Consider the following 23,327-nt stretch of genomic DNA (forward strand, 5'->3'; position numbering starts at 1 on the left):
TGAAAATAAAGACAGGCAAATATGACAAGACCAACCCAGAGTACAGCCACAGGCTCAACACAAGTAATATTATCAAATACATCGATTGAATGTCAAAAGTAAAATATTGTAGGAGATCTCATAAGTACCATATAGTTTTAAAGCTCCCTAAATGAACTTTCAACGAGTCTGTCAAGGAAAGAAAAATCTCTACGCATGGAATCAAAAGCGCATGCAGCCTATGTAAGCACCATTTAGGGCATGACAACTTCAAAAAAAAGATACCTTATTCATCTCCATCTTTTCAGACGGTGCACCAAATTCTGATTTGCCGTGTTGTTTCCAGTAAGGATGATGAAATTGAACGTCGCCAATGGATCTGTGATGAATTACAGTATAAATGCCTATGCATCAATGCACTACAGAGCAGGGAAAACGTAGAAAACAATTGGGAAAAATAACTTACAATATTAATCAACACAATCATCCATATAAAACCACTCATAATTCATAACAACAGGGAGAAAAATAAGAGACATGCAGCATGCACGACACACTTTTAGAGATGTCTGATGTAGCGCCATAAAAGAGTCTAAAATACTTAAAATGTACGACACTTGACAACAGATGTTTTTTCTCGTTCTTGGAAGAATTTGAAAGGAAGCATGTTTAACCGTACTTAAAAGTTACTTTTCTAGAAAGTAAGTTTCTTAGTTAAAAGTGTAACTTTCGAAATTATATGGCAAAATAAGCTTGACTAACTTTTAAGCACATTCAAACATGCAACATGCTCTACAATAATAACTGACAAGTACAATAAGTGTTGACTAAAATTCTAAAACCATCATCCCTAATACTACCATCTCTCAAGCACCTGCAGTTCTCCCCTGATATCTCCATTATATTTGTCTATTTGCTTGTATGCATTGACGCACACAGAAAGTCCTTCTCAGGCTTCCATTGTTTAACAATAGGGGACTCCCATATTCACCATGTCATACCAAGTATCGTGCCAAATTTTTATTAGAAATCAGACTAATAAACTGGGAAAACTAAAAGAGTATTAACATAATATTTTATCCAAAGTTGAAAGCATCCATTAACTTGAAGCCAAAATAATCAATTCATATATCGAGATAGATCTATTAGTCCTGTGAATTTGTTTCTAATTTCCTAGGTACACATTGAGAAATATAATTGATTCAAGTCATTAGACCATAACCATAAACCATAATATCAACTATGTGGAAGCTTCAATATATCCGTTCCTCGGACTTCCTTTTACGATTGTCCAAAAAAGTTGGTACTTCGTATTAGTTCTTAAAGAAATTCCACTTAATAGTGTCAAACAATAAGGACCGATGAGATTAGATCTTTAATTCCTTTGACGTAAAATTGGAGAAGACCCTGATTCTTAAACTTAACTCAATAGCTAGAGGTCAATATCAGCAATCATTAGTGTTCGAATTCAATGCTAGTCAAAAAAAGATATCAGGCAGTTTATAGCCGTAAACAGGAGTACAATTGTTCAAATTTGCTATAGACATCATCATCATAACTTCATTCAAAAAGAAATGAAGTCCGTATCTAAAGAAATGTGTTCAAAAAGGGCACATGTAGAGAAGAGATAGCGCTTTTTCAACTCTCTCAGATGGAATATATTCCAAGCACATATATGCATGCTTCATTAAGTTTACATGATTGGCAGGTGTCATTATTTAGAAGAGAACACGACAAAAATAGTACACATCTAAGCTACTGCAAAGCATAACTGAATCATAAAAAGGACCCAAGTAATCATCAGTATGGGTCGGAGAAATTTTTAACTACCAGGATGCTCTATGCTGTGTCCAAAAACAGAAACACAGATTCATTTTTCCATGCATTTTGATCAAGAATAAAATAGGTCTCCGTATACCAGAATATGTTCTTACATCATAATTTGGTAAATGTAAAACATAAGATCTTCAGAGAAACATTTTGTAATAATTTATTATGAAAAAATCCAAAAGAATCCTATGTATTTAATATTACCCAAGTTCAGTCACCGCCGAATGGTAACACATGCAAAACAACAGGAAATCAGCAAGTCAATAATATTCATAAATTGCTTGGCCATAATATTCCAGGGAAAATACCAGTAGTATTTGTAGCATGTACTCGACAAGAGCTGACCATTAAGTTCAAATACAGCATTTTTCAACACAAGATTAACAAGAGCGGATCGATACTATCATATTCTTTAGTACCAAGAGTGATGCAAAAGCAGAACAATCTTGAAAGATAACAAATATGCATTGAAGGTGTCAAACTTATAGGTCTTTATGTTCAAAACATAAATAATTATGTAAAAGATAATCAATAACATGATGAATGGTTTTTGAAAATAAAATGTCATAGCTAAGAAATTTCTCAATGATCAACTGAAAAAAGTGCAAAATCATTCTCAAATGAGATCTACACAATCTTAGAAGCTCAAAGCTCTAGCCGACATATGTTTATGCCATGGATGGAAACATAGTTAATCAACAGAAACGGCAAACAGGAAAAAAAATCCAATATAGTAATGGCATCAAAGAAAGCATAGGAAGAGAACTGGACCAGATACACTCATTGAGCCAGAGCCTCAAACTTCTTTAATGCATCACAACTTGGTGTTTCCCGCCTGTAGCCCCAGTGAAGTTGCTGCCACTCAAGCCTACAATTATGCACAAGGACATTGTGATAATCATTCTCGATCCTTTGCTCAAGTGTAATTCGTTCTGGACTGTTAGGCGGATACTGCTGCTCAAATTTTGAGGACTTCACGTAAAAATTGACGCCCTTTTGTGTGGTAAACCGGTGCTCATAGGAATATGACCTCTGGAGAGAATAAATTGGCTCTGACGATGGCAAGAAATTCAGCAACAACACAAGTATCACAGGCAATAACTGGATCAAAGTTCTCCACCCATTAGACGCATGATCACCACCACCTGTTTGAACCCTTACCCTAGGTCCAAACCTGAATCCATTAAAATTAGCCGTAGCAGCAGGATTCATTCCCCCGAAAAAGAAATTTCTGAAAATCTCATCTGCATCGAATTCCCCATCATAAAAACCATTAAATCCTCTCATTCCATTAACACCGCCACCACCTCGCCTCTCATAAACAGGCTCGTCTGATCCAACAACATCATACTTCTTCCGACTCTCCTCATCGCTCAAACACTGAAAAGCCTTGGAAACCATCTTAAACGCCTCTTCAGCCCCTGGGGCATTGTTCTTATCTGGATGAACCTTCAACGATAACTTCCTATACGCCTTGCGAACATCATCAACACTACAACTCTTCTCTAACCCTAAAATCTCGTAATAATCTTTCTTCCTCTTAATTTCCCTCACGATCGTGACTTGCTCCTCCGTATAACCCACCGAACTACTAGATGACGACGACGGTCCACCTGCTGAAACCCTACGGCGAGGCCCATTCTCAGCAGATTTCGATGAATTTTGGGGATTTTCATTCGTGGGTTCGTTAGGGTTTCTGTTTTCCGGTTGCGAATTGTTCAGATTCGATAAAAACTCTTCAATTTCGATTGATGGATCCAATCTACGAGCTTTATGAAGAAACTTGATAGCACGATTCCTATCGCCCGATTCGATTGAATCCTTGGCGATATTCAAGCACTTCAAGGCTTCATCTTTGTTCCCATCCATCCTCTATGTCTGTATGTGTATAAGAAATGAGGAGAAAATTGATGAAGATCTACCGAGAGGGAAGATTGATTGAATCGAAAGAGATCGGATACTGGTAGTCTCTCTTTCTTCCTCGCCCCCTACTCGCACACGGAAGGTCTGTTTGGTAGTTGATAAGGGAATTTTCTTAACATTTTCATCAGACGGATTAAATAAGGATTAAAATCAGATTTTTAATAGAAATTAATTAAATATTTGATTGAAAAGTTGTAAGATCTATAAAATATGTGATTAATATTAATTGTTGACTTTGATTTAAATTAAAATTAAAATTTTAATTCCTACCACAAGGTTAAATGTTTAGCACATTGGTACTTGAGTGTAATTTTTTTGTCCACCTTGCCATTTTCAGTCGGAATTTGATTAAAAAAAGGAGATTGGCACAAAAGTGATGCTACACGTACATAATAGTGTACATTCCGTCACATGGAGAGAGACTCTCGTTCAATAAATCGTGGAGTGTACAAGTATCATTTCCCTTGGTGCAAATAGTGTCAAACTTCTGTCCATCTTATATTTTAATTTAAACTTTTAAATCTTGAAGCAGATGGTTCCACAACTTTGAATTATTGGCACAATCAGTCTTTTTGGAATGGATTCAATCCAAAATTGCCATTAGTTGTTACTCATGAAATGCAAGTGCTCTTATTTTATCTTTATTTGAAGTGTCAAATTTTATTAAATCAAAAACAAAATAAGTAAAAAGTAAAATTTCAAAAAAGGAAAAGAATCTTAGAAAACACACACAAAAAAAAAAAAAAAAAAGTCAGCTTCTTCTCCTTAGAAACACAAAGATCCATATTGTCGGCATCACACACCAAATTGTCACTACGACCACCATCACTCTAATGTTAGGCGACTATCGCTACCCCCACAAACACAAACAAAAATCTGTGGCCTCTCTTCCACTTATAAGATTTCATGGTTAGCATTGGATAATTAGGCAAAAATGAGTTTGTTAATAGTAATTTTTTGGAGAGTGTGTGATTAAAAAAAAAATGTTTTATATTTACATGTAAAATTATTTTATTGAAATAATATGTGGTTGAAAATGGATTTAAAAAAAAAAAAGAGTCTTTAGATGATGAAGTCAAACAGGGACTTAATCTCCCACCCACCACTTGCCGAATACAAATGTATTTTTCAAATGTTACACTGAAATCCTCAATAAAACTTGAAAACTACAAATTGCCCAAAAACTTCTCCTGATTTGAACATGTGCCACATATCATGTTTAATGAAGTTTGGGGATATTACACATTTTCCCATTTTCGTTCTCGAAATTTAAATTACATTCTCACCATTGTTCTGCTACGCTAATGTAGTAATATATTTCTAACTTACGATCTGAACTTCTATATTTCTAAAATTTCAATCTATAGTACCTATAATGTGTAAGTGTTATACCCTAAGTCCAATCAACCTTGAACATAAATACTTTTAATATATATTTAATACAATTTAATGGCGGATCTATTATTTAATTAATATTCAATTAAATTAAATAATAGAGTCCGTAGATTCAAATCTTTGTAGTTTGTTAATCACAAGGAGTTGTGATTGTGAGATACGAATTACATATGATTGAATTTTAAATTGTTCGTGGTCGTAAGTAATAATGAGATACGGCGAATAGACCATCACGTGTGGCATTTCTTACTTGAGAAGTAAGTAGCTGATCTCACAAGCTAAAGTGTGGTAACACTTGAATGAACACGTGGATGTTTTGTTATATATCAAAACATTGGAGACCCGCATAGAGATTCTACATGAATAATTATCTGAGTGTCAGTGGTTAATCTCTAACGTTCAGTAGTAGGATTGGTCCTTTGACTTGAGGTCGTTATAGTACCTTATATGAGAAGAGTCATGCTTTGACAGTGTTGGATGTTGTTCTGCCAAGGGCCGCTAATACGGCATCGTTCTTGTATGTCAAAAATCGTATGAAGATTGTGAATGACCAATAGAGGATTCGTCACTCTTAGATAGTAAGAGATTATTATCCATATTTCATTCGATTAAGTCGATAACGAAATCTTTGGCCAAGGTATACTCATAAGTCGAAAAAGAGTTTTCGAATTACATTGGCTTAGTAGTGGAATGAAAGATATGATCGATAATTGAGATTGACACTTATCCATATCTCATAATTGATCGAATTATATTGACGAAGGGATTATAGTTTCATGGTAAACAAATGAGTTTGGTTTTATCATACCACGTGACATTTCCCGTCGCATGTATTGCCCTGACACATTGCTAAATGTCAATATAGGACGGCGAGTGTGAATTGATGATAAATTAAAAGGATGTTTTAATTTATCAATTTTGATTAGATCAAAATAATATTTCACGTCGCTAGACATCATGATCGGAAACCTGATGGGTCATACACAAAAGAGAATTGAAAGATTGCAATTTGTCAATTAATTAATTTAACAATCATTGGATAAATTAATTAATTAATTGGATTAGTTATTTATAGGCTCGAATTAATTAATCAGATTAATTAATTTACGGACTGAATTTAATTAAATGGATTAATTAAATATTGAATTGGGTCAGGCCAAGCCCATTTGATCTTATGTAAATACATGGCTGGGGTTTTCAATTCATATAGAAATCATTATTCTTGCTAGCACAAGAAAACTCTAATCCTGCAATCTCGTTCTTTGTTTGGATCATCGTCGGAGGCTGGACAATTGGACAGCTGTAAGAGACAGATCCGTGTTGCTGGAACAAAGATAACGCAAAGGAGTTTGTAGATCTAAGAAAATGTACAATTTTCTATCACAATTTTTATCTAAATACGAAAAGATCCGCGGTGGGAATCGAAATCTATTTTAATTTTCAGTTGCGCATGTTAAGTAGATTCCCAACATAGTGTTTGTTAACAATTTCTCTAATCTAAAGATATTGTTATAGTTGTCTTAAAATAGTTTATATTGATTAGACAAAACTAACAATCACCTTGGTTAACCTCAATTCCTTTGGTTTGATTTGGATTCTTGAGAATAGTGTGATGGTGGGTAATTAGAGCAAAATCCCCTTGATCTTTGTCTCTAGTGCTGAATACCCTCTTATCTTTTCAAATAAGCAAAAAATAAAAAAATAAAAAAATAAAAAAATAAAAAACACTCCTAAATAACCTTTCAAGTGTGGAAGACATCAATTTTTTTTCCCTTTTTCTTCCTCCCTCTCAATGATGATAGACATTTCCAAGATACTCCATTCGTGACAATCATCTCATAATCCTTGCTAGCAGTTTCTGGCATTCCTTAAAATGAATGAAAGTATGGGACGTTCCTAGGTTTGTAAAAAACTTCTAAATTCATTCTCAAAAATACCAACAAATCTTAATTTAGACAAAACGATACGAGCAGAATGTAACTTCAGTTCATTTCAAAGTTCTCATACGCTTGAATAATAGCGGCTAACAATTGAGGTGATTACTTGGTCTTCATCATCATCCTAGTTATCGATAAATTTTTGACCACGTCTATCGCTAGAACCATTCACACACCAACGCATTAGATTCTAAACTTTATTCTTGCATATGACATATGATCGTTTGAAAACCCGCAAGTGCACGGGTTCATGATCAAGTAATATGATGGACTGAAGTTACAATTATGCACATGAAGACTATGTGTTTGATTGAGCTAAAGTTATTAATATCCTTAATCGAACAGTAATAAAGACTTGGTCTTCATCATCATCCTAGTTATCGATAAATTTTTGACCACGTCTATCGCTAGAACCATTCACACACCAACGCATTAGATTCTAAACTTTATTCTTGCATATGACATATGATCGTTTGAAAACCCGCAAGTGCACGGGTTCATGATCAAGTAATATGATGGACTGAAGTTACAATTATGCACATGAGGACTATGTGTTTGATTGAGCTAAAGTTATTAATATCCTTAATCGAACAGTAATAAAGAGTTGTAACAATTAATGTCTAATTTATTAACTAACTCGAAATCAAAGTTCAAGTTTGGGGGTTTGATAAGTGTAGTTTCTACACTTATTATAGGCCCTAAAAGATGACATTTTATTGTTCTTTGAATAAAATACTACTTAACATGTGTTACATTTTGTAGGTAAAATTTGATGTTTGATGAGGAATTGGAGAAAAGAATGCAAAAATAGTGAAAAAGTGGCGAAATCCAAAATTTGGGGACTAAATTAGAAACAATCCATAAATAAGACGAGTGACAAAATGAAGATTGAAGATGCCAAGGGCTTAAGTTGATACAATTGGAAGATAAATGCACAAGATTACAAGAGAAATAACTGAAATGAAGCAAATTCAAAGTTAAGGGAGTACAAATACTCGAAAGTTGGGTCAAACCTCACGATGAAGATTCAAGAGTGTTATGGGTCATTGGATGAGGAAAGAAGTCAAAGAGATGAAATATAGTCCAAGTATTATCACATATAAACTTTTAGGAGAAAAAAGTTACGCTTCGGATTTTCAGTCTCAGTTTGAGACCAATTTTTGGCATAGAAAACGTTCAAATTGAAAAAATAATATATCTAAAAGAATTTTAGCCATTTGAGTTAGCTTTTCAATGAACTTTGAATTATTTCAATCGGATATCGGGAGAAAAAGATATGAATGAAATATTGAAAGCTGTCCGATTGGAAAATATTATACCTATGCGGTCGCATAGGTTAATTAGATGCGACTGCATTTATGCCTCAAGCGCTCTTGGGACCATCTATTATTTCTTCTATGCGGCTACTTCCATTTGTACCATGCCACCGTATAGTACTTTTTCGAGGCGGGATTTTGTTTTCTTTCCCAATTGAAACTCTACTTTGATAACAATTTTTTGGGCATCATTTAAATACCATAATCAATTCAGAATGTGGAGAGATCTCCTTTGACATAAAAATCTCTATAGTCCATCTATTTTGGAGGTAAGACCAAGTCTATACATCAATTCAAGGTGAATCACACAAGGATTTTGAAGATTCTTTCAAGATTTGAACCAAGAATGTGGATTTCTCCTACTTCCATCTTTCTTATTTTTTGGTGATTTTTTCCAATTATTCTTGTGTAATTTAATTATAAGAATGTTAGGCTAATTTTTCTTTTATATTGGATAAATTATAAATCATATTGTTTGTTTCTGTTAATTCAAAACAAATAATTTAATTTTTTTTTTATTTTGTTGATTGGTTTTGCATTCTCATTGAACTATTTGATTTTTTTATAACAATTAGATAGCAAGTTACTTGTTTTAGTATAGGAATATTCACAATAAGTTTAGAACGCGACAAAATCAACGCATGGATAATAGGTATTAGGAATAATATCTATGACATGTGCAATAATGTATGATAAATCATGTGAATCAATGCACATTTTTCATATGAATTTGGATTAAGATTAGCATCGGATAGTGTTAAACATAGGTTTAATATGTTTTGGAAAAGAATATTGAATAAAAGTAGATTTCGATTATCTTGAATGCATGAATTTACTAAATTACGAATTAAGAGTTGAATTAAACGACAATAGAGGGATTCAAGATTTCAATACAAATATTTACATATTAGACAAATATTTAATTGCTTTCTTAGTTTAGGATTAGTACAAAAAATATACAAACTATCTCTGTAGATTTTACATGATTTCGAATTTGATAAAAGGTATTGAACTAAGTATTAGACCTTATTCATTGTGGGAACAATAAATTTGAAACTCACTGATTTATGTTACTTGTTAACAATCCCGCACGCTTGTGAGTTTCACGCGAACCATAAACATAAAATTTTAACATTTAACATTTTCTGTTCACAGTTTCAAAATTGCCCGATATATTTATTCTACAATTTAATAATAAATTAATAACACTAATTCTATTTTTTTAAAATGAATTTAAAATATGAATTTTAAAAATAAATAAATATGAGTATATCGAAAGGTAGACCTCGCTCTAGTTCCAAATTGTAATGTCCTGTTTTTTTAAGAAACACGAAATATTACTAAAATTCTTTTTGAATAAATGAATGCAGAAAAATGATACGAAAGCCAAACAATACATAAAAAATATGCAAGTAACAAATTTATTTGTTCTACCATGCTAGAAGTAAATATTTAGGGGCCGTTTGGTAGTCATTTTTTCCCCATTAATTCATTTTTCGACCGTTTGGAGTCCCATCTCTGACACAGCATGTGATGGTGTACAAGCACCTACACTTTCATTTTCCTCCAATTACCCCTCCCACCGACAGACTAACTTTCTCTCTCTTTTTGGCTAAAATCGAATACATCACCATAATCGACCCAAATGACAACGAAGTCTTCCAAACACATAGGCACCGACTTCAACAGTTGTGATAGTTGCAACAATGAAGAGTGTAGGAATAGGGCCTCGACTTCGACCTCTTCTTTGGAATCTCTCGCCTGCACAACATCTCTGGCACATGTCTTCTCTGCCCACCGAAAATGGATCCAGCTAGAATACAGGTATTACTACTTTCTTCCCCTGGTCTCCCGCATTTCCAATTAGCTTTCTCTCAATACTAAGGAAATCTTCAACTTTGTAGCTAGCAACAGGTCAACGAAGTGTGTCTATTGGTGCAGCAGAGATGGCATGGGCATCAAGCTCGAAATCCTACGCGTGCTAGAACCCGGACGCGACCTAAGTCTTCATGGCAGCCTACGAAAATGCCATTGCCGAGGGGCATCGGAACGGTTGGTTTTTCACCAAACATGGCTGGGAACGTGTGTCCGCACTCTTCAACTCCATCACCAACCACAACTAGAGCAAGTAGCAATTGCGCAACCATTGGGACACAATATGCCGAACCCACAAACGTTTGTCGGAGCTTGTGAACAGCAGCGGGGTGGAGTACAACAAAGCCACTGGTCGCATTGTCGCGTCATACGAATGGTAGAACCGGAAGCCTAAGGTAACATCTCACAACTTCACGTTTTGGGCCCAGCCTCCAATTCATGACGAATTATCATTGTCTCCCATTTCAAATTAATGCGAAAACTCTGAGAACAACAAAATTGACCGTTTTTCTTTGTTAAATGATAGCACCTAAAATCTACCGTCATCAGTTGAGTAATGAACTACTGAAATGAATAATTACCAATTAATGTGTATGGATGTTGGATGACATCTGCTATGGAATGAAATTTCCTAAAAAATGGAAATAGGTTGGTAATTGTTTTCCCTTAATTAGTCATTTTTTCTTCCTCACAAAAATGGACTTCATACCTTTTTCAGTTGTATGCTTAATGCCTTGGAATGTGACATTCAGAAGACACGATCAAATTGAATAACGTCATTGTTATGATTAATTTTTTTAGTTTTTATTATCAATTAACGGGTATTCTCGTAAATCAACAGTATCCTTACTCAATGTTCTTATCTTCTTCGTTGGACTACAATAGAAAGTCAAACAAGGCTGGGTCAAAACTCCGACCGAAGCACAATTTGTCAAAAACATTACGACTGCCGACATTTGATTTGGGGAAGGGACATTTCAAATTACCTATAAAAACTGCCCAAAAGTGTTTTGGTTGATTTTCTGAGTTGATATCGAACACTATTTCCATCTTGGCACTTCAGCATGTTATATATATCCCCTGTAACTGTTGTTATTTTTTTGTGATATGGCCTACACTATGGTTTTTGTGTCCATGTTTGAACATTTGGGGAAGATGCTTAATGCAATACTGCATACGTTAAACAAAAGGGGAATAGTCTTCATTATTTATTGCCCAGTAGAATATGAAATTAGGTATCTACCTATATGCTGATTTTCGAAAATATAAAAAAAAATCATCAAATTTGTTTGGAGAGTGGTAAGCTTGTTTCTCCTCTTGTCGAAGCTCAAGTGTGGCAGCGAGTGTTTCATGCAAATTTTTTTGCTCATTCTCATATCTTGCCTTTTATCTTTATTGACGCATTCCAAATTCCATTGCATACTGACACTCTAAATCTTCAACCCATGCTTTGCAGGAGAACAAGGATTACAAAGACTTCAAGGACAAGGACATAAATGAGATCTATATTCATTACCGTTAGCTATTCGGAGACAGCTATGACTGAGACAAGTACATCGTCACTCCCACTAAGTTGTGCAGAGCAGGATTCAACCTGTATGCGGACAGTGAGCTCGAAGACAATAAGGACACTATCCCAATCAACGACGAAAGTAGTGGTTCGAGAAAGAAGGCGGAACAAACACATAGCGGGGCTGGCATGAATGTTTCTACCACTACAAGTGGTGGCAAACAGAAATCTTTTGACAAAAAGCGACTTGGCGGGAAGAAAAAAATCTCTACTCATGAACTGTCTTTCTCTGTTGACCGTGCCACGAGTGTCGCTGAGGAAGTGGCAGCAAGATTAACACGATGATGGCTTCACACGAAAGTGCTGGCATGCCTGCATTTAGGAGTTGTTTGCGATAGGTCGGCTAGAGCAATGGATACCTTTGTATTTTTTTGCATGCATACTTCTTGCACAGAAGCATTACTAGGACATGCTCACAGTAATAAAGGACGCGGATGAGAAATTTGAGTGGATCGAGTAAATGTTTAACGATCAAGAGAAGTAATTGTGCCAGTTGTTGTGAGTCTTTTATTTTTTCCTCTTAAATCAATGTGAAAACTATCATTTTTTATGCACTATCGTCTAAGCATTGTAATTTATGTGTGTTAATTTTTACTATGCTTTTGAAACTATTCTCACGTATTGCACTCAATTATTGCCTGTATATCGTACAAAATTTTCACGTTCTTTTATATACAAATGTAGGCTCAAACGAAGGGGAGGACAAGTTGGTCAAATTTACATTTTTTCAACTTCTTCAAGTTGTCATGTCACCTATAAAAAATGAAGACTTTTAATGGCAAAAAACCTATGACCCTAGGCTCACTCTTCACGGGACAAAATGAGGGTGTATGAACACTGTAAGGCCACATATTTCACAACTTGCAGGCACCAGGGAATAAGTGCATGTGATGTGGTACTCATGCATACACAAGTTTCATAAATTCGTATGGAGAAAGGCAGTGAGGAAAAGTGTGAGGAGTTGTGAAGCAGTGACATCTTATAATTATTTAAAAGTTTTTAACACACAGAGGTTATCATATTCTGAGAAGTCCAAATGTTTGGCAATATGTCTTAACTTCAATTGCGTTTTGCTACCGGGATTCGACGAGAATGAAGACATGGACAAAGGGCGTTTCCTGGACCATTTGGCAGCCGATGCAACGACATGGATTACGTATTACAGAATTGCTGAAAGCGATGCACATCAATACTATCGGAGACAGCGTCGTCGTGTCCAATGATTTCCATTCGCAAGAAAAGGTCACATGTTGATGCTGGAGGCAATGAACGAGAATGACCAGATGTGCTATCAAGAATTTCGTATGTATCCCCCAATGTTGCGACATTTCACACATGTATTATGCGACGACAATGGCCTGCAAAGTAGTCAGCAGGTCAACATTTAAGAGCAAGTTGGCATGTTCCTGTGCATACTCGCACACGGAATAGGATATCGACAAATGATAATGCTATTCAACCGATCGCTACAAATCGTGTGTCACTACATGAAAGAGGTTCTATGTGCCATGGTTGCGCTGTCCACGCGTATGATTTGGCCGAGTCCAAACTACAACAAAGGTTTAGACCCTCACAGGCCCAATTTGAACAAGCATTCATTACATCAGTGCTGTTGACAGAACGCATATCAAAGTAGTACTACCGCGGCATAAGCGTATACACTTCATAGGACGAAAAGGCGGGCCGACACAGAATGTGTTGGCCGCATGCAATTTCAATTATGTTTCACATTCGTCCTAGCAGGGCCCACTAGGAATATCCACGATGCTAAAATCTTCGCTCGTGCTATTCACTTGTCGGGCCCAAGGAAGTACTATTAGGTAGACACCGGATTTGCGCATTGGCCTGGGTATATGGCACTGTACAAAGGGTCGAACATCATGTATTACCTCCAACAGTTTCATGATGAGCGAACGGGATGGCATCATTGCTTTCGTAATGCTCAAGAGAAGTTTAACTTCAGATACTCGTCCTGCAGAAACATTATAGAACGTGCATTCGGGGTGTGGAAACAAAGATGAAAAACCTTCGTTGTAGTTTAGACTCGGCCGAATCATACGTGCGGACAGCGCAACCATTGCACGTAGAACCTCTTTCATGCAGTGGCACATGGTTTGTAGCGAATGGTTGAATAGCATTGTCATTTGCCAATATCCCTTTCCGTGTGCGAGTATGCACATGAACATGCCAATTTGCTCATAGATGTCGGCCTGCTAACTACTTCAAAGGCCATGCCCGTCGTGCAATACATGTGTAAAATGTCGCAGCATTGGTGGTACATACAAAATTCTTGATAGCACATATGACCATTCTCGCTCATTGCCTTTAGCATGAACATGTGACCCTTTCTTGCGAATGGAAATCGTTGGATACGATGATACTATCTTCGATAGTATTGATGTGTGTCGCTCTCAGGGATTCTACGATGTGTAACCCATGCCGTTGCATCGGCTGCCAAATGGTTCAGAAAATGCCTTCGTCCATGTCTTCTTCCTTGTCGGATCCCGATAGTAGAACGCAGTTGAAGTTAAGATCATCTGTATTACCAAACATTTGGACTTCTCAGAATATAACAACCTTTGTGTGTTAAAAACTTGCAAATAATTATAAAATATCATAGCCTCACAACTCCTCACACTTTTCCTTGCTGCCTTTCCCATACGAATTTATAGAACTTGTGCATGCATGGATACCACATCACATGCACTTATTCCCTGGTGCCTGCAAGTTGAGAAATCTGTGGCCTTACAGTGTTCACACACCCCCATTTTGCCCTCTGAAGAGTGAGCCTACGGCCATAGGTTTTTTGCCATTAAAAGTCTTCATTTTTTATAAGTGATGTGACAAGTTGAGGAAGGTTGAAAAAATGTGAATCTGTCAAACTTGTTTTTCCCTTCGTTTAGGCCTACATTTGTCTATAAAAGAACGTGAAATATTTGTGCAATATACAGACAATAATTAAGTGCAACATGCGAGAATAGTTTCAACAGCATAGTAAAAATTAACACGCATAAATTACAATGCTTAGACGATAGTGCATAAAAAAAGATAGTTTTCACACTGATTTAAGAGGAAAATAAAAGACAATACAATAACCGGCACAATTACTTCCCTCGATCATTAAATATCCACTCGATCCACTAAAATTTCTCAGTCATGTCCTTTATGACGATGAGCATGTCTCGGTAACGCTTTTGTGCAAGAAGTGCGCATGGAAAAAAGTACAAAGATGTCCGCCGCTCTAGCCGACTTGTCGCCAACTCCTCAATGCAGGCAACACCAACGCTTTCGTTCGAAGCCATCATCATGTAAATCTTCGCCACCACTTCCTTTGTGGTACTCGTGGCACGGTCAACTGAGAAAGATAGTTCACGAGCAGAGATTTTTTTTCTTCCAACCATGTCGCTTTCCTTCAAAAGATTTTCGTTTACCGCCACTTTTGGTGGTGGAAATGTTCATGCCAACCTCGCCATGTGTTTGTTCAATTTCGCCGCTTGAACCACTACTCTCACTGTCGATCGGGATCACATCCCTATCATCTTCAAACTCATTGTCCTCGTACAGGCTAAATCCTATTCTGCACAACTTAGTGGGAGTGAAGGCATACTTCTCTTCATCGTAGCTGTCTCCGAATAGCTGACGGTAACGAATATAGATCTCGTTCACGTCCTTGTCCTTGAAGTTTTTGTAGTCTTTGTTCTCCTGCAAAGCACGAGTTGAGGATTTAGAGTATCAGTATGCAATGAAATTTGGAATGCGTCAATAAAAATAAAAGGCGAGATATGAGAATGTACAAAAAAATTTGCGTAAAACACTTGGTGCCACACTTGTGCTTCGACAGGAGGAGAAACAAGCTTACCACTCTTCAAACAAATTTGACGAATTTTTTTTTATTTTCGAAAATCAGTATATAGGTAGATACCTAATTTCATATTCTGATGAGCAGTAAATAACGAAGACTATTCCTATTTTGTTTAAGCGTATACAACATTGCATTGAGCATCTTCCCCAAATGCTCACAAAAATCATAGTGTAAGCCATTTCACAAAAAAAATAACAACACTTACAAGTGATATATACAATATGCTGATGTGCCAAGATGGAAATATTGTTTGATGTCAACTCAAAAAATCAACCATAACACTTTTGGGGAGTTTTTATAGGTAATTTGAAATGTACCTTTCCCCAAACCGAAGCCCGGCAGTCATAATGTTTTTGACGAATTGTGCTTCGGTCGGAGTTTTGACCCAGCCTTGTTTGACTTTCTAGTGTAGTGCAACGAAGAAGATAATGAACATTGGATAAGGATACTGTTGATTCACGCGAATACTGGTTAATTGATAATAGAAACTAAAAAAATTAATCCATAACAATGACGTTATTCAATTTGATCACGTCGTCTGAGTGTCACATTCCAACGCATTAAGCATACAACTGAAAAAGGTATGAAGTCCATCTTTATGAGGAAGAAAAAATGACTAATTAAGGGAAAGCAATTACCAACCTATTTCCATTTTCCAGGGAATTCCATTTCCACAGCAGATGTCATGTAACATCTATACACATTAATTGGTAATTATTCATTTCAGTAGTTCATTGCTAAATTGATGTCGGTAGATTTTAGGTGCTATCACTTAACAAAGAAAAACGGTCCATTTTGTTGTTCTCAGTAGTTTTCGCATTGATTTGAAATGGAAGACAATGATAATTCGTCATGAATTTGAGGCTGGGCCCAAAACGTAAAGTTGTGAGATGTTACTTTAAGCTTCCGGTTCCACCATTCGTCTGATGCGATAATGTGATCGGTAGCTTTGTTGTACTCCACCCCGTTGTTGTTCACAAGCTCCGACAGACATATGTGGGTTCGACACATTGCGTCCCAATGGTTGCGCAGTTGCTGCTTGCTCTAGTTGTGGTCGATGACAGAGTTGAAGAGGGCGGACACGCGACCCCAGTAGTGTTTGGTGAAAAATCGACCGTTCCGATGCCTCTCGATAATTGCAGTTTCACAGCCTGCCATGAAGGCTCAGGTCGCGTCCGGGTCCCAGAGCACGCAAGATTTCGAGCTCGATGCCCGTGCCATCTCAGTTGCAGTGGTAGACGCGCTTCGTTGACCAGCTCCCGGCTGCAAAGTAGAAGATTTCCTTAGCATTGAGGAAAACCGATTGGAAATGCTGGAGACAAAGGGAGGAAGTGGGAGTACTTGTAGTCCGACAAGTACCATTTTCGGTGGGTGGAAAAGACGTGCGTCGGGGATGTTGTGCAGGCGAGAGATTCCAAAGATGAGGTCAACGTCGAGGCCCTGTTCTCGCACTCTTCTTTGCCGCGACTGTCACAACTGTTGAAGTCGACCCCTGTGTGTTTGGAAGACTTCATTGTTGTTTGAGTCGGTTATGGTGATGTCGTCGGTTTCAGCAAAAAGGGGAGAGAGAGAGAGAAAGTTAGTTTGTTGGTGAGAGGGGCAATTGGAGAAAAATGAAAGTGTAGGCGCATGTATACCATCACATAATGTGTCAGAGATGGGACTCCAAACGGTCGAAAAATGAATTAATGGGGAAAAAGAATGGCTACCAAACGGCCCCTAAGCCATTAATAATATTTATTTTACAATATTACCACTATAAAATGTTAAATCTTAAGACTTCATAAGTTTAATATTCCATTTATTTTAATTGAACCCTTGGCAAGCTTGCTCTATAGCTCAGCCACAAATCCTCATGACCCAACTAATCTTGAAATTTTTAATGAAAAGAAATATTCCCAACAGAATTTGCAATCAAAAATAAATATCATAATATTGAAGGAAAATTACAACAACCCATGCTACCATTTCATTGAGAGCAATCAATAGTCTGTACATTTCTATGCAGGGATCAAGAAGTCTAAAGGAATCTCGCATTTCATTTCGATGTAGGATGTGCAGATCAATTAGCATTTGGTTCAATTTACAATATATTTTGACTATAATTTAATTATTTTTAACTTAAGTGATGCTTAACAATTCCCATTTAATATGAATCAAAAAGGTAAAACTGGCCGGATTTACATAATTGTTTCAAGTTTATTGGCGAAATATGTTATAGAAAACAAATATTGAGAGGTTTCTGTATTTTTTTGAAATAATGTGCAGTATTTTTATATTTGCTGTAAATAATTTATTTCGTTAATGAAAATTAAAAGTAAGTGGATTACTTATTTTACATGTAACCTTTTTCTGTGTTGAATGAAGAAAAGTAAATATTTAATTTAAATATGTTTGTTCTCTTTACTATTAAAAATGAAAGAGTTAAAAAAAAAAAGGGTATGGGGATGAGATTTTTCTCTTGTAAACTTCTTTTTGTTATATTGAATTATCGCATCAATGGACGAGGATGTAATCTTACATTGAGAGGAACATTTGTAAGCATTGTCTGTTTTTTATGTCTTTATTTTTTTATTACGAATTTATTTTCTTGGTCGTATAAAATTAGGGTTTCTATTTCTTAGCATACAACTAATAATGCTCGAACACTGTAAATAACCATTGCTTAGATTGTAGGGAACAACAAGTGATAGCATTACAACTTGGTTTCAAACTCCAACAAAATTAGCAAAAATCTCATTCATCTGCAATTTGGACAATCTTCTTCCCAATATTATCCCCACGAAAGAGTCCTATGAAAGCAGATGGTACATTTTCGAGACCATAAGAAATGTCCGTAAGGGCCTTCATTTTACCAGTTCGAAGGTTCTCCATCATCGTTGAAAGGAAATCTGGATACAGTTTCATGAAATCGTTAGCCAAAAATCCTTGGATTGTGATCCTCTTGTACACAACATCCAGCATGTTTGGTGCAGCTCTCTTGCCATCGTTCGTGTATTCGGAAATTATCCCGCACACAGCAACTCGACCATATGTATTCATGTTGTCAACGGCTGCTTCAAGCATCTCTCCTCCGACATTATCGAAATATATGTCTATACCATCAGGGAAGTACCTGCGTTAACAAGACGTCGTATGTATTTGTAGAATTTCTAATGATACGTTTGCACACTAGATTGAATAAGACCGAACGTGAAAACTATAAATTGTATCACATCTTTTGTAGATCTTGTCAACTCATGTTCCTTTTCATGTGTCATATATGTTCTAAGAGTCTATTGGAAACTTCAATGAAATTTCGCATATGCTCAATTGGACAATACTCGATAAGATTAACGGAAAAAAATATGTAACAATTTTATTTCTAGTCTAATGTTGTGCGACACCAAAGATGATTTGACGAGATCTTTAAAATGGACTAAAGTGAATAGTATTAGAAAAGAGAGGCATGTGACAATTTGTCAATTGTTTCAGAGTGCACAAAATGTGTCCACAACAAGACACACTATTGCTAAATCTAGTTTTTGTCATTCTCAAATGCCACGATTAATTATAAGACTACTTGTAACGTTACTTGCGTAATCTTCAAAAACATATTTGGTACGTTGTACTAGACAACAATGAGAAAGAGAAACAAGCTACAAAATTTGTCTCTTGTAATGTCAAATCATGTCAAATTTCGTATATAAAATCGGAAAATCTAACCTCTTGAGAGCTGACTTAAGATCAGTTTCCTCCTTGTAGTTGAATGCATCATCAAAACCAAGCTCTTGCTTCAGCAAATCAACCTATAATTTAATAAACATTTTAGTTATCTACTTAGAGAAATTTTAATGAAAAGAGGGCAACAAAGGTGATTAAAGAAAAAATACCTTTTTACGAGTACCAGCACAGCCAACAACGTAGCAGCCAAAGAGCTTAGCATACTGTCCAACCAAACATCCTACGGATCCAGATGCAGCAGACACAAACACTGTCTCACCCTTTCTAGGTTTGCACACTTCAAAAAATCCTCCATAGGCACTAAGTCCACTAAATCCTGTGAAATAAATTATACGATTATGTTGAAAGATGTTCAAGTTGTGGATCATAATTATTGTCACTTCGCAGAGTTGGTCGTGAATCAACCTCCTCGATGAGATCGCCGTAGGGGTTGAAAGGGGACCAAGACGCCCCCCCTCCTTGGGATGCAGGGGAAAGTCCCCCGGACCATAATTTCATTAAGGATTGTTTAAGATATTTATATTCTTATAAAATTTTATTAAGTATAATTTATTTTATAATTATGAAGTCGTCCTTAAGCTTTATTATTATCATAAAAAAGAGAAAGAAATGTTAGAAAATGTATGGCTTTCTTTTGAAAACATTTTTCACCAGTGAATTACTGCAGTGCGGGAGATTACGCAGTCTCACATTGAGGCGAACATCTATAAATTTTGTATGTTCTTGAAAGTTTATTTTTCTTTTTTCAAATTGAACGCTCACGATGAAATAAAATTAAAATTTATAATTCTCAACAAAAGATTTAATGGCTATTCTAGGCGATGTTTTAGAACAGATAGCACGAGAGAAATCCATTAATAAAAAACAAAATTTCTTTTACTTGGTTAAGTTACATACGAATTTTGAGGTAATGTTCGAGTACTCCTAGGATACATGAAAAATATACAGTGCTGTGTACGTAGATATATCACGCTGTTAACTAAAATAATTCCGATTATTTTTTGCATTTAAATACTCCGTTGATGAAAACCATAACACACAAGAGGATGAATGCACGTCTCGCAAGGGAAAAAAAATAATTAGAAACATTATGAGAAAAAGAGAATAATTTTAGAAAGGAAAAGGGTAGAGAGAGTGAGGGGCAACAACAATTTAATAAATAAATAAATAATTTGAAATGATTTCTACGTGAATAAAATTAAGAAAATTGTACATAATAGATGTCACAGAGGAATATTCTGGACAAGTTAATTTTGGAAAGACATCACAACTAACGAAGTCTTTTGACATGAATTTATAATGCGTGTTAGGTGGATATTTTATGTGATTTCATACTATTGGCTTCTCCTGATAAGGAATCCATCTATCGCGTATAGGAGAATATTTGGACACTTTGTAGTTATATACGACTTTCGAAGGAAACAAACAAACAATTCACATATTTCTATTTCTTAATCATGTCCAGTTCAACATATCAAATATGTCTTAACGTCTCAAGAAGCACATCAAGTGACAAACAAAAAAAATATTTTACATTGAAATTAAACGTGTTATGACGGCACGCACATCATCAAATAAAGAGAGAGTATTGAGATTAGAGACACTTACCAAGAGTTCCTACATGGTGAGGCAAGGGCAAACCCATGGGATCCAACTTATTTAAGAGTGCACCTTCTTTCACAATGGTGTATTCTCCCCATGTCAGAAGCCCAACAACCAAGTCACCCTTTTCAAAATCAGGCTTGTCAGATTCCACTACTCTTCCCACACCATATGTATCAATGGCCTATCAATGATCAAAGAAACTTCTGAATCTCCATGAACAAGTTTAAGGAATTGAATAAATTGGATAGAACAATCAACAAGTTTAATTGTGTTCAGTTTAGTATAGTTTAGCACATCAAGAAATGCCTAAAGGTCTAGCCGGCGAAATTGATAACGAACCTACTATTATCCTCGTAGTAGCAAGGATGGATCCAGAATTGGATCCAGGACCGGATTATAAAATTTCAAATCGGGCTGCTATGCAGGAAAAGAATTTTACACATAAAAAACTAGATTTTTTTTAATTATTATTATTATTATTATTATTTTAACATTGAAAAATACCTTTGGACCTTAGTTGGGGGGGGGGGACCCTCCAAAATCCGTCTATGCGTAGTAGTCAACTCGTTCTTGATAGATCCGATTGCATGTTCTTAATCTGGAGTATAATAATTGTGTCGATTGATTTTTACTTGCACTTTAATAATGACTTGACCAATCTCTATTTATTGGTATGAACAAGATATGATCTTTTGGGAATTCGTCAAGTACATATTTGGTATGCAGAATAAGTTATTGTCAAGTTCTATTCAATTTTCCTCCCGAACATGTCATAAATGCCTAAAAATCAGTGCAACCACGAAATTCGAAACTTGTTCATTCTATTCATCTCCCTTCCCCTCTATTGCAAATAAAATGAATAATATTGAAGACGGAAAACAGAAGTTAAAATCTGATCAATTGTATCGATAGTTTTGATAACTTACCTCGCCTGGAATTATGGTGGAAGCGAAATTTATAGCCGATTGAGACGAACTTTGGCTCTTCATACGGTTGAGTTGATAAGGGTCAATTGATACATACAGATTCTTCACAAGTACTTGATTTGTACCAACCCCAATGGATAAAGAAAGTGTTTCGGTCTTGATTTCGAACTCAGACTCTTGAGGGAATCCATCTATGGAAGCCTTAATGACTATGAATCTGTTCATCACTTCCATTTTTACTCCCAAGAATTTGAACTGAGAACTAATGAGAAGAAGAATTTTGGTGGGGGAATATTAATAAGAAGTGTTTACAGAATCTTCACAGTTATTAATGTGTCTGTACTAATCATTGTAATTAACGAAAAACTTAAATGATAGTGACTTTATGTTAGATAACAAAGAGGTAAGAGAGAGGACGGCAACATGTATGGGGCTTGTATGGCTAAGCTTTTATTAAAAAATCAAAGGTCTGATCAATTATTGACTAATTTTTTAAAGGGCAAATGGGTGACTCTACATTTTTCATATAAAATTACAATAAAAGAATTAAATTAAAAACCAATCATCTCCACCCACCCCCAAACCCCCCCATCCTTGTGCGAATGCCAAATCTATAGTGGTGGTGACTTACTTGTGCATTTGATGGGTTTTTATTTTCTTGCTCCCGGAAACCAGTTCACACAAGTAAATGAACTAGGCATTTGATGGGTTTTTACCGATGGGCAAAGAAGGGCTTTTATTTTCTTTCTCCCAGCTTTTATTGATTGGTTTTTGGAGATTGAGGAAAATTGGCGGTGGATGAAGTTGGAAGTTGTGACCAAAGGTTTTAGGGGTCTGATGAGGGAGTTGATGGAGTGTTAGAGAAGATGAATTGTGTTTTAGTGACTGGAGGTTTTTTGGAGAGTGAGGAAAATGAGTTGCAGAGCTTGAAATCAGCTTTTAGGCCATTCGATTTTATGAGGAAATACTGAACTCGTGTCTGGTGAGATTTCGGTGAAGCTTCCGACGAGGATGAGGAAGTCAGGGAGATTCCCATTTTTTAGTTTATCGGCATATACTGAACTTTTTTTATTTTTTTTGTTGGAGGGGGGTTTGAAGACAATAGGGTTCTTTTTTATTTTTATTTAATTCTTTTATTTTAATTTTTTTATGTGACAAATGTTACCCATTTGTCCTTTAAAAATTAGTCAACAATTAGTCATGCTTTTGATTTTTGGTTAGCTAACAGTCAAACTAACGATTTCTATCAATTTGGACTTCAGGCGTGAGTTTTTGAAATGTTTGCTACTGCAGATGCTACAAAGTAAAGGTTTTGATCAAATCTATATAAAAGTGAAATGTTTGTTACTATAACTACAATTTTGGGTAATTGGCACAAAACGTCCT

General features: G+C 35.9%; 2 protein-coding genes across 3 annotated transcripts; both read right to left on the minus strand.

Annotated features, from left to right (window-relative positions):
- Positions 1 to 3,845, minus strand: LOC111412954 (chaperone protein dnaJ 49-like). 2 transcript variants are annotated; one of them, XM_023043802.1, is made up of 2 exons: positions 2,581 to 3,845; positions 1 to 398 (listed from the first exon to the last, which is right to left on the minus strand). In XM_023043802.1, exon 1 carries the CDS (start codon positions 3,676 to 3,678, stop codon positions 2,590 to 2,592), a length of 1,089 nt encoding a protein of 362 aa, XP_022899570.1. In that variant the 5' UTR covers positions 3,679 to 3,845; the 3' UTR covers positions 1 to 398; positions 2,581 to 2,589. The 2 variants fall into 2 exon arrangements, with proteins under 2 accessions (XP_022899570.1, XP_022899569.1); XM_023043801.1 differs by having other exon boundaries at positions 1 to 358; positions 2,581 to 3,843.
- A 14,477-nt stretch (positions 3,846 to 18,322) lies between these two features.
- On the minus strand, positions 18,323 to 22,285 carry LOC111412955 (2-alkenal reductase (NADP(+)-dependent)-like). Its single transcript, XM_023043803.1, has 5 exons — positions 21,942 to 22,285; positions 21,019 to 21,196; positions 19,560 to 19,726; positions 19,393 to 19,475; positions 18,323 to 18,802 (listed from the first exon to the last, which is right to left on the minus strand). Exons 1-5 carry the CDS (start codon positions 22,173 to 22,175, stop codon positions 18,424 to 18,426), a joined length of 1,041 nt encoding a protein of 346 aa, XP_022899571.1. The 5' UTR covers positions 22,176 to 22,285; the 3' UTR covers positions 18,323 to 18,423.
- Positions 22,286 to 23,327: the final 1,042 nt, after the last annotated feature.

This window comes from Olea europaea, chromosome 17 (assembly GCF_002742605.1).
Source record: "Olea europaea var. sylvestris chromosome 17, O_europaea_v1, whole genome shotgun sequence".
NCBI classification, from domain to species: domain Eukaryota; kingdom Viridiplantae; phylum Streptophyta; class Magnoliopsida; order Lamiales; family Oleaceae; genus Olea; species Olea europaea.

What these genes read in the sequence shown, in the direction of transcription:
- LOC111412954 (XM_023043802.1), bottom strand. Translation starts at nt 3,678, where the DNA reads ATGGATGGGAACAAAGATGAAGCCTTGAAGTGCTTGAATATCGCCAAG.
- LOC111412955 (XM_023043803.1), bottom strand. Translation starts at nt 22,175, where the DNA reads ATGGAAGTGATGAACAGATTCATAGTCATTAAGGCTTCCATAGATGGA. An exon ending in CCACCATAATTCCAGGCGAG is followed by an intron (nt 21,197 to 21,941) that starts GTAAGTTATCAA and finishes GATCATTGATAG; the next exon opens with GCCATTGATACATATGGTGT. An exon ending in CTTAAGTCAGCTCTCAAGAG is followed by an intron (nt 18,803 to 19,392) that starts GTTAGATTTTCC and finishes TTGTTAACGCAG; the next exon opens with GTACTTCCCTGATGGTATAG.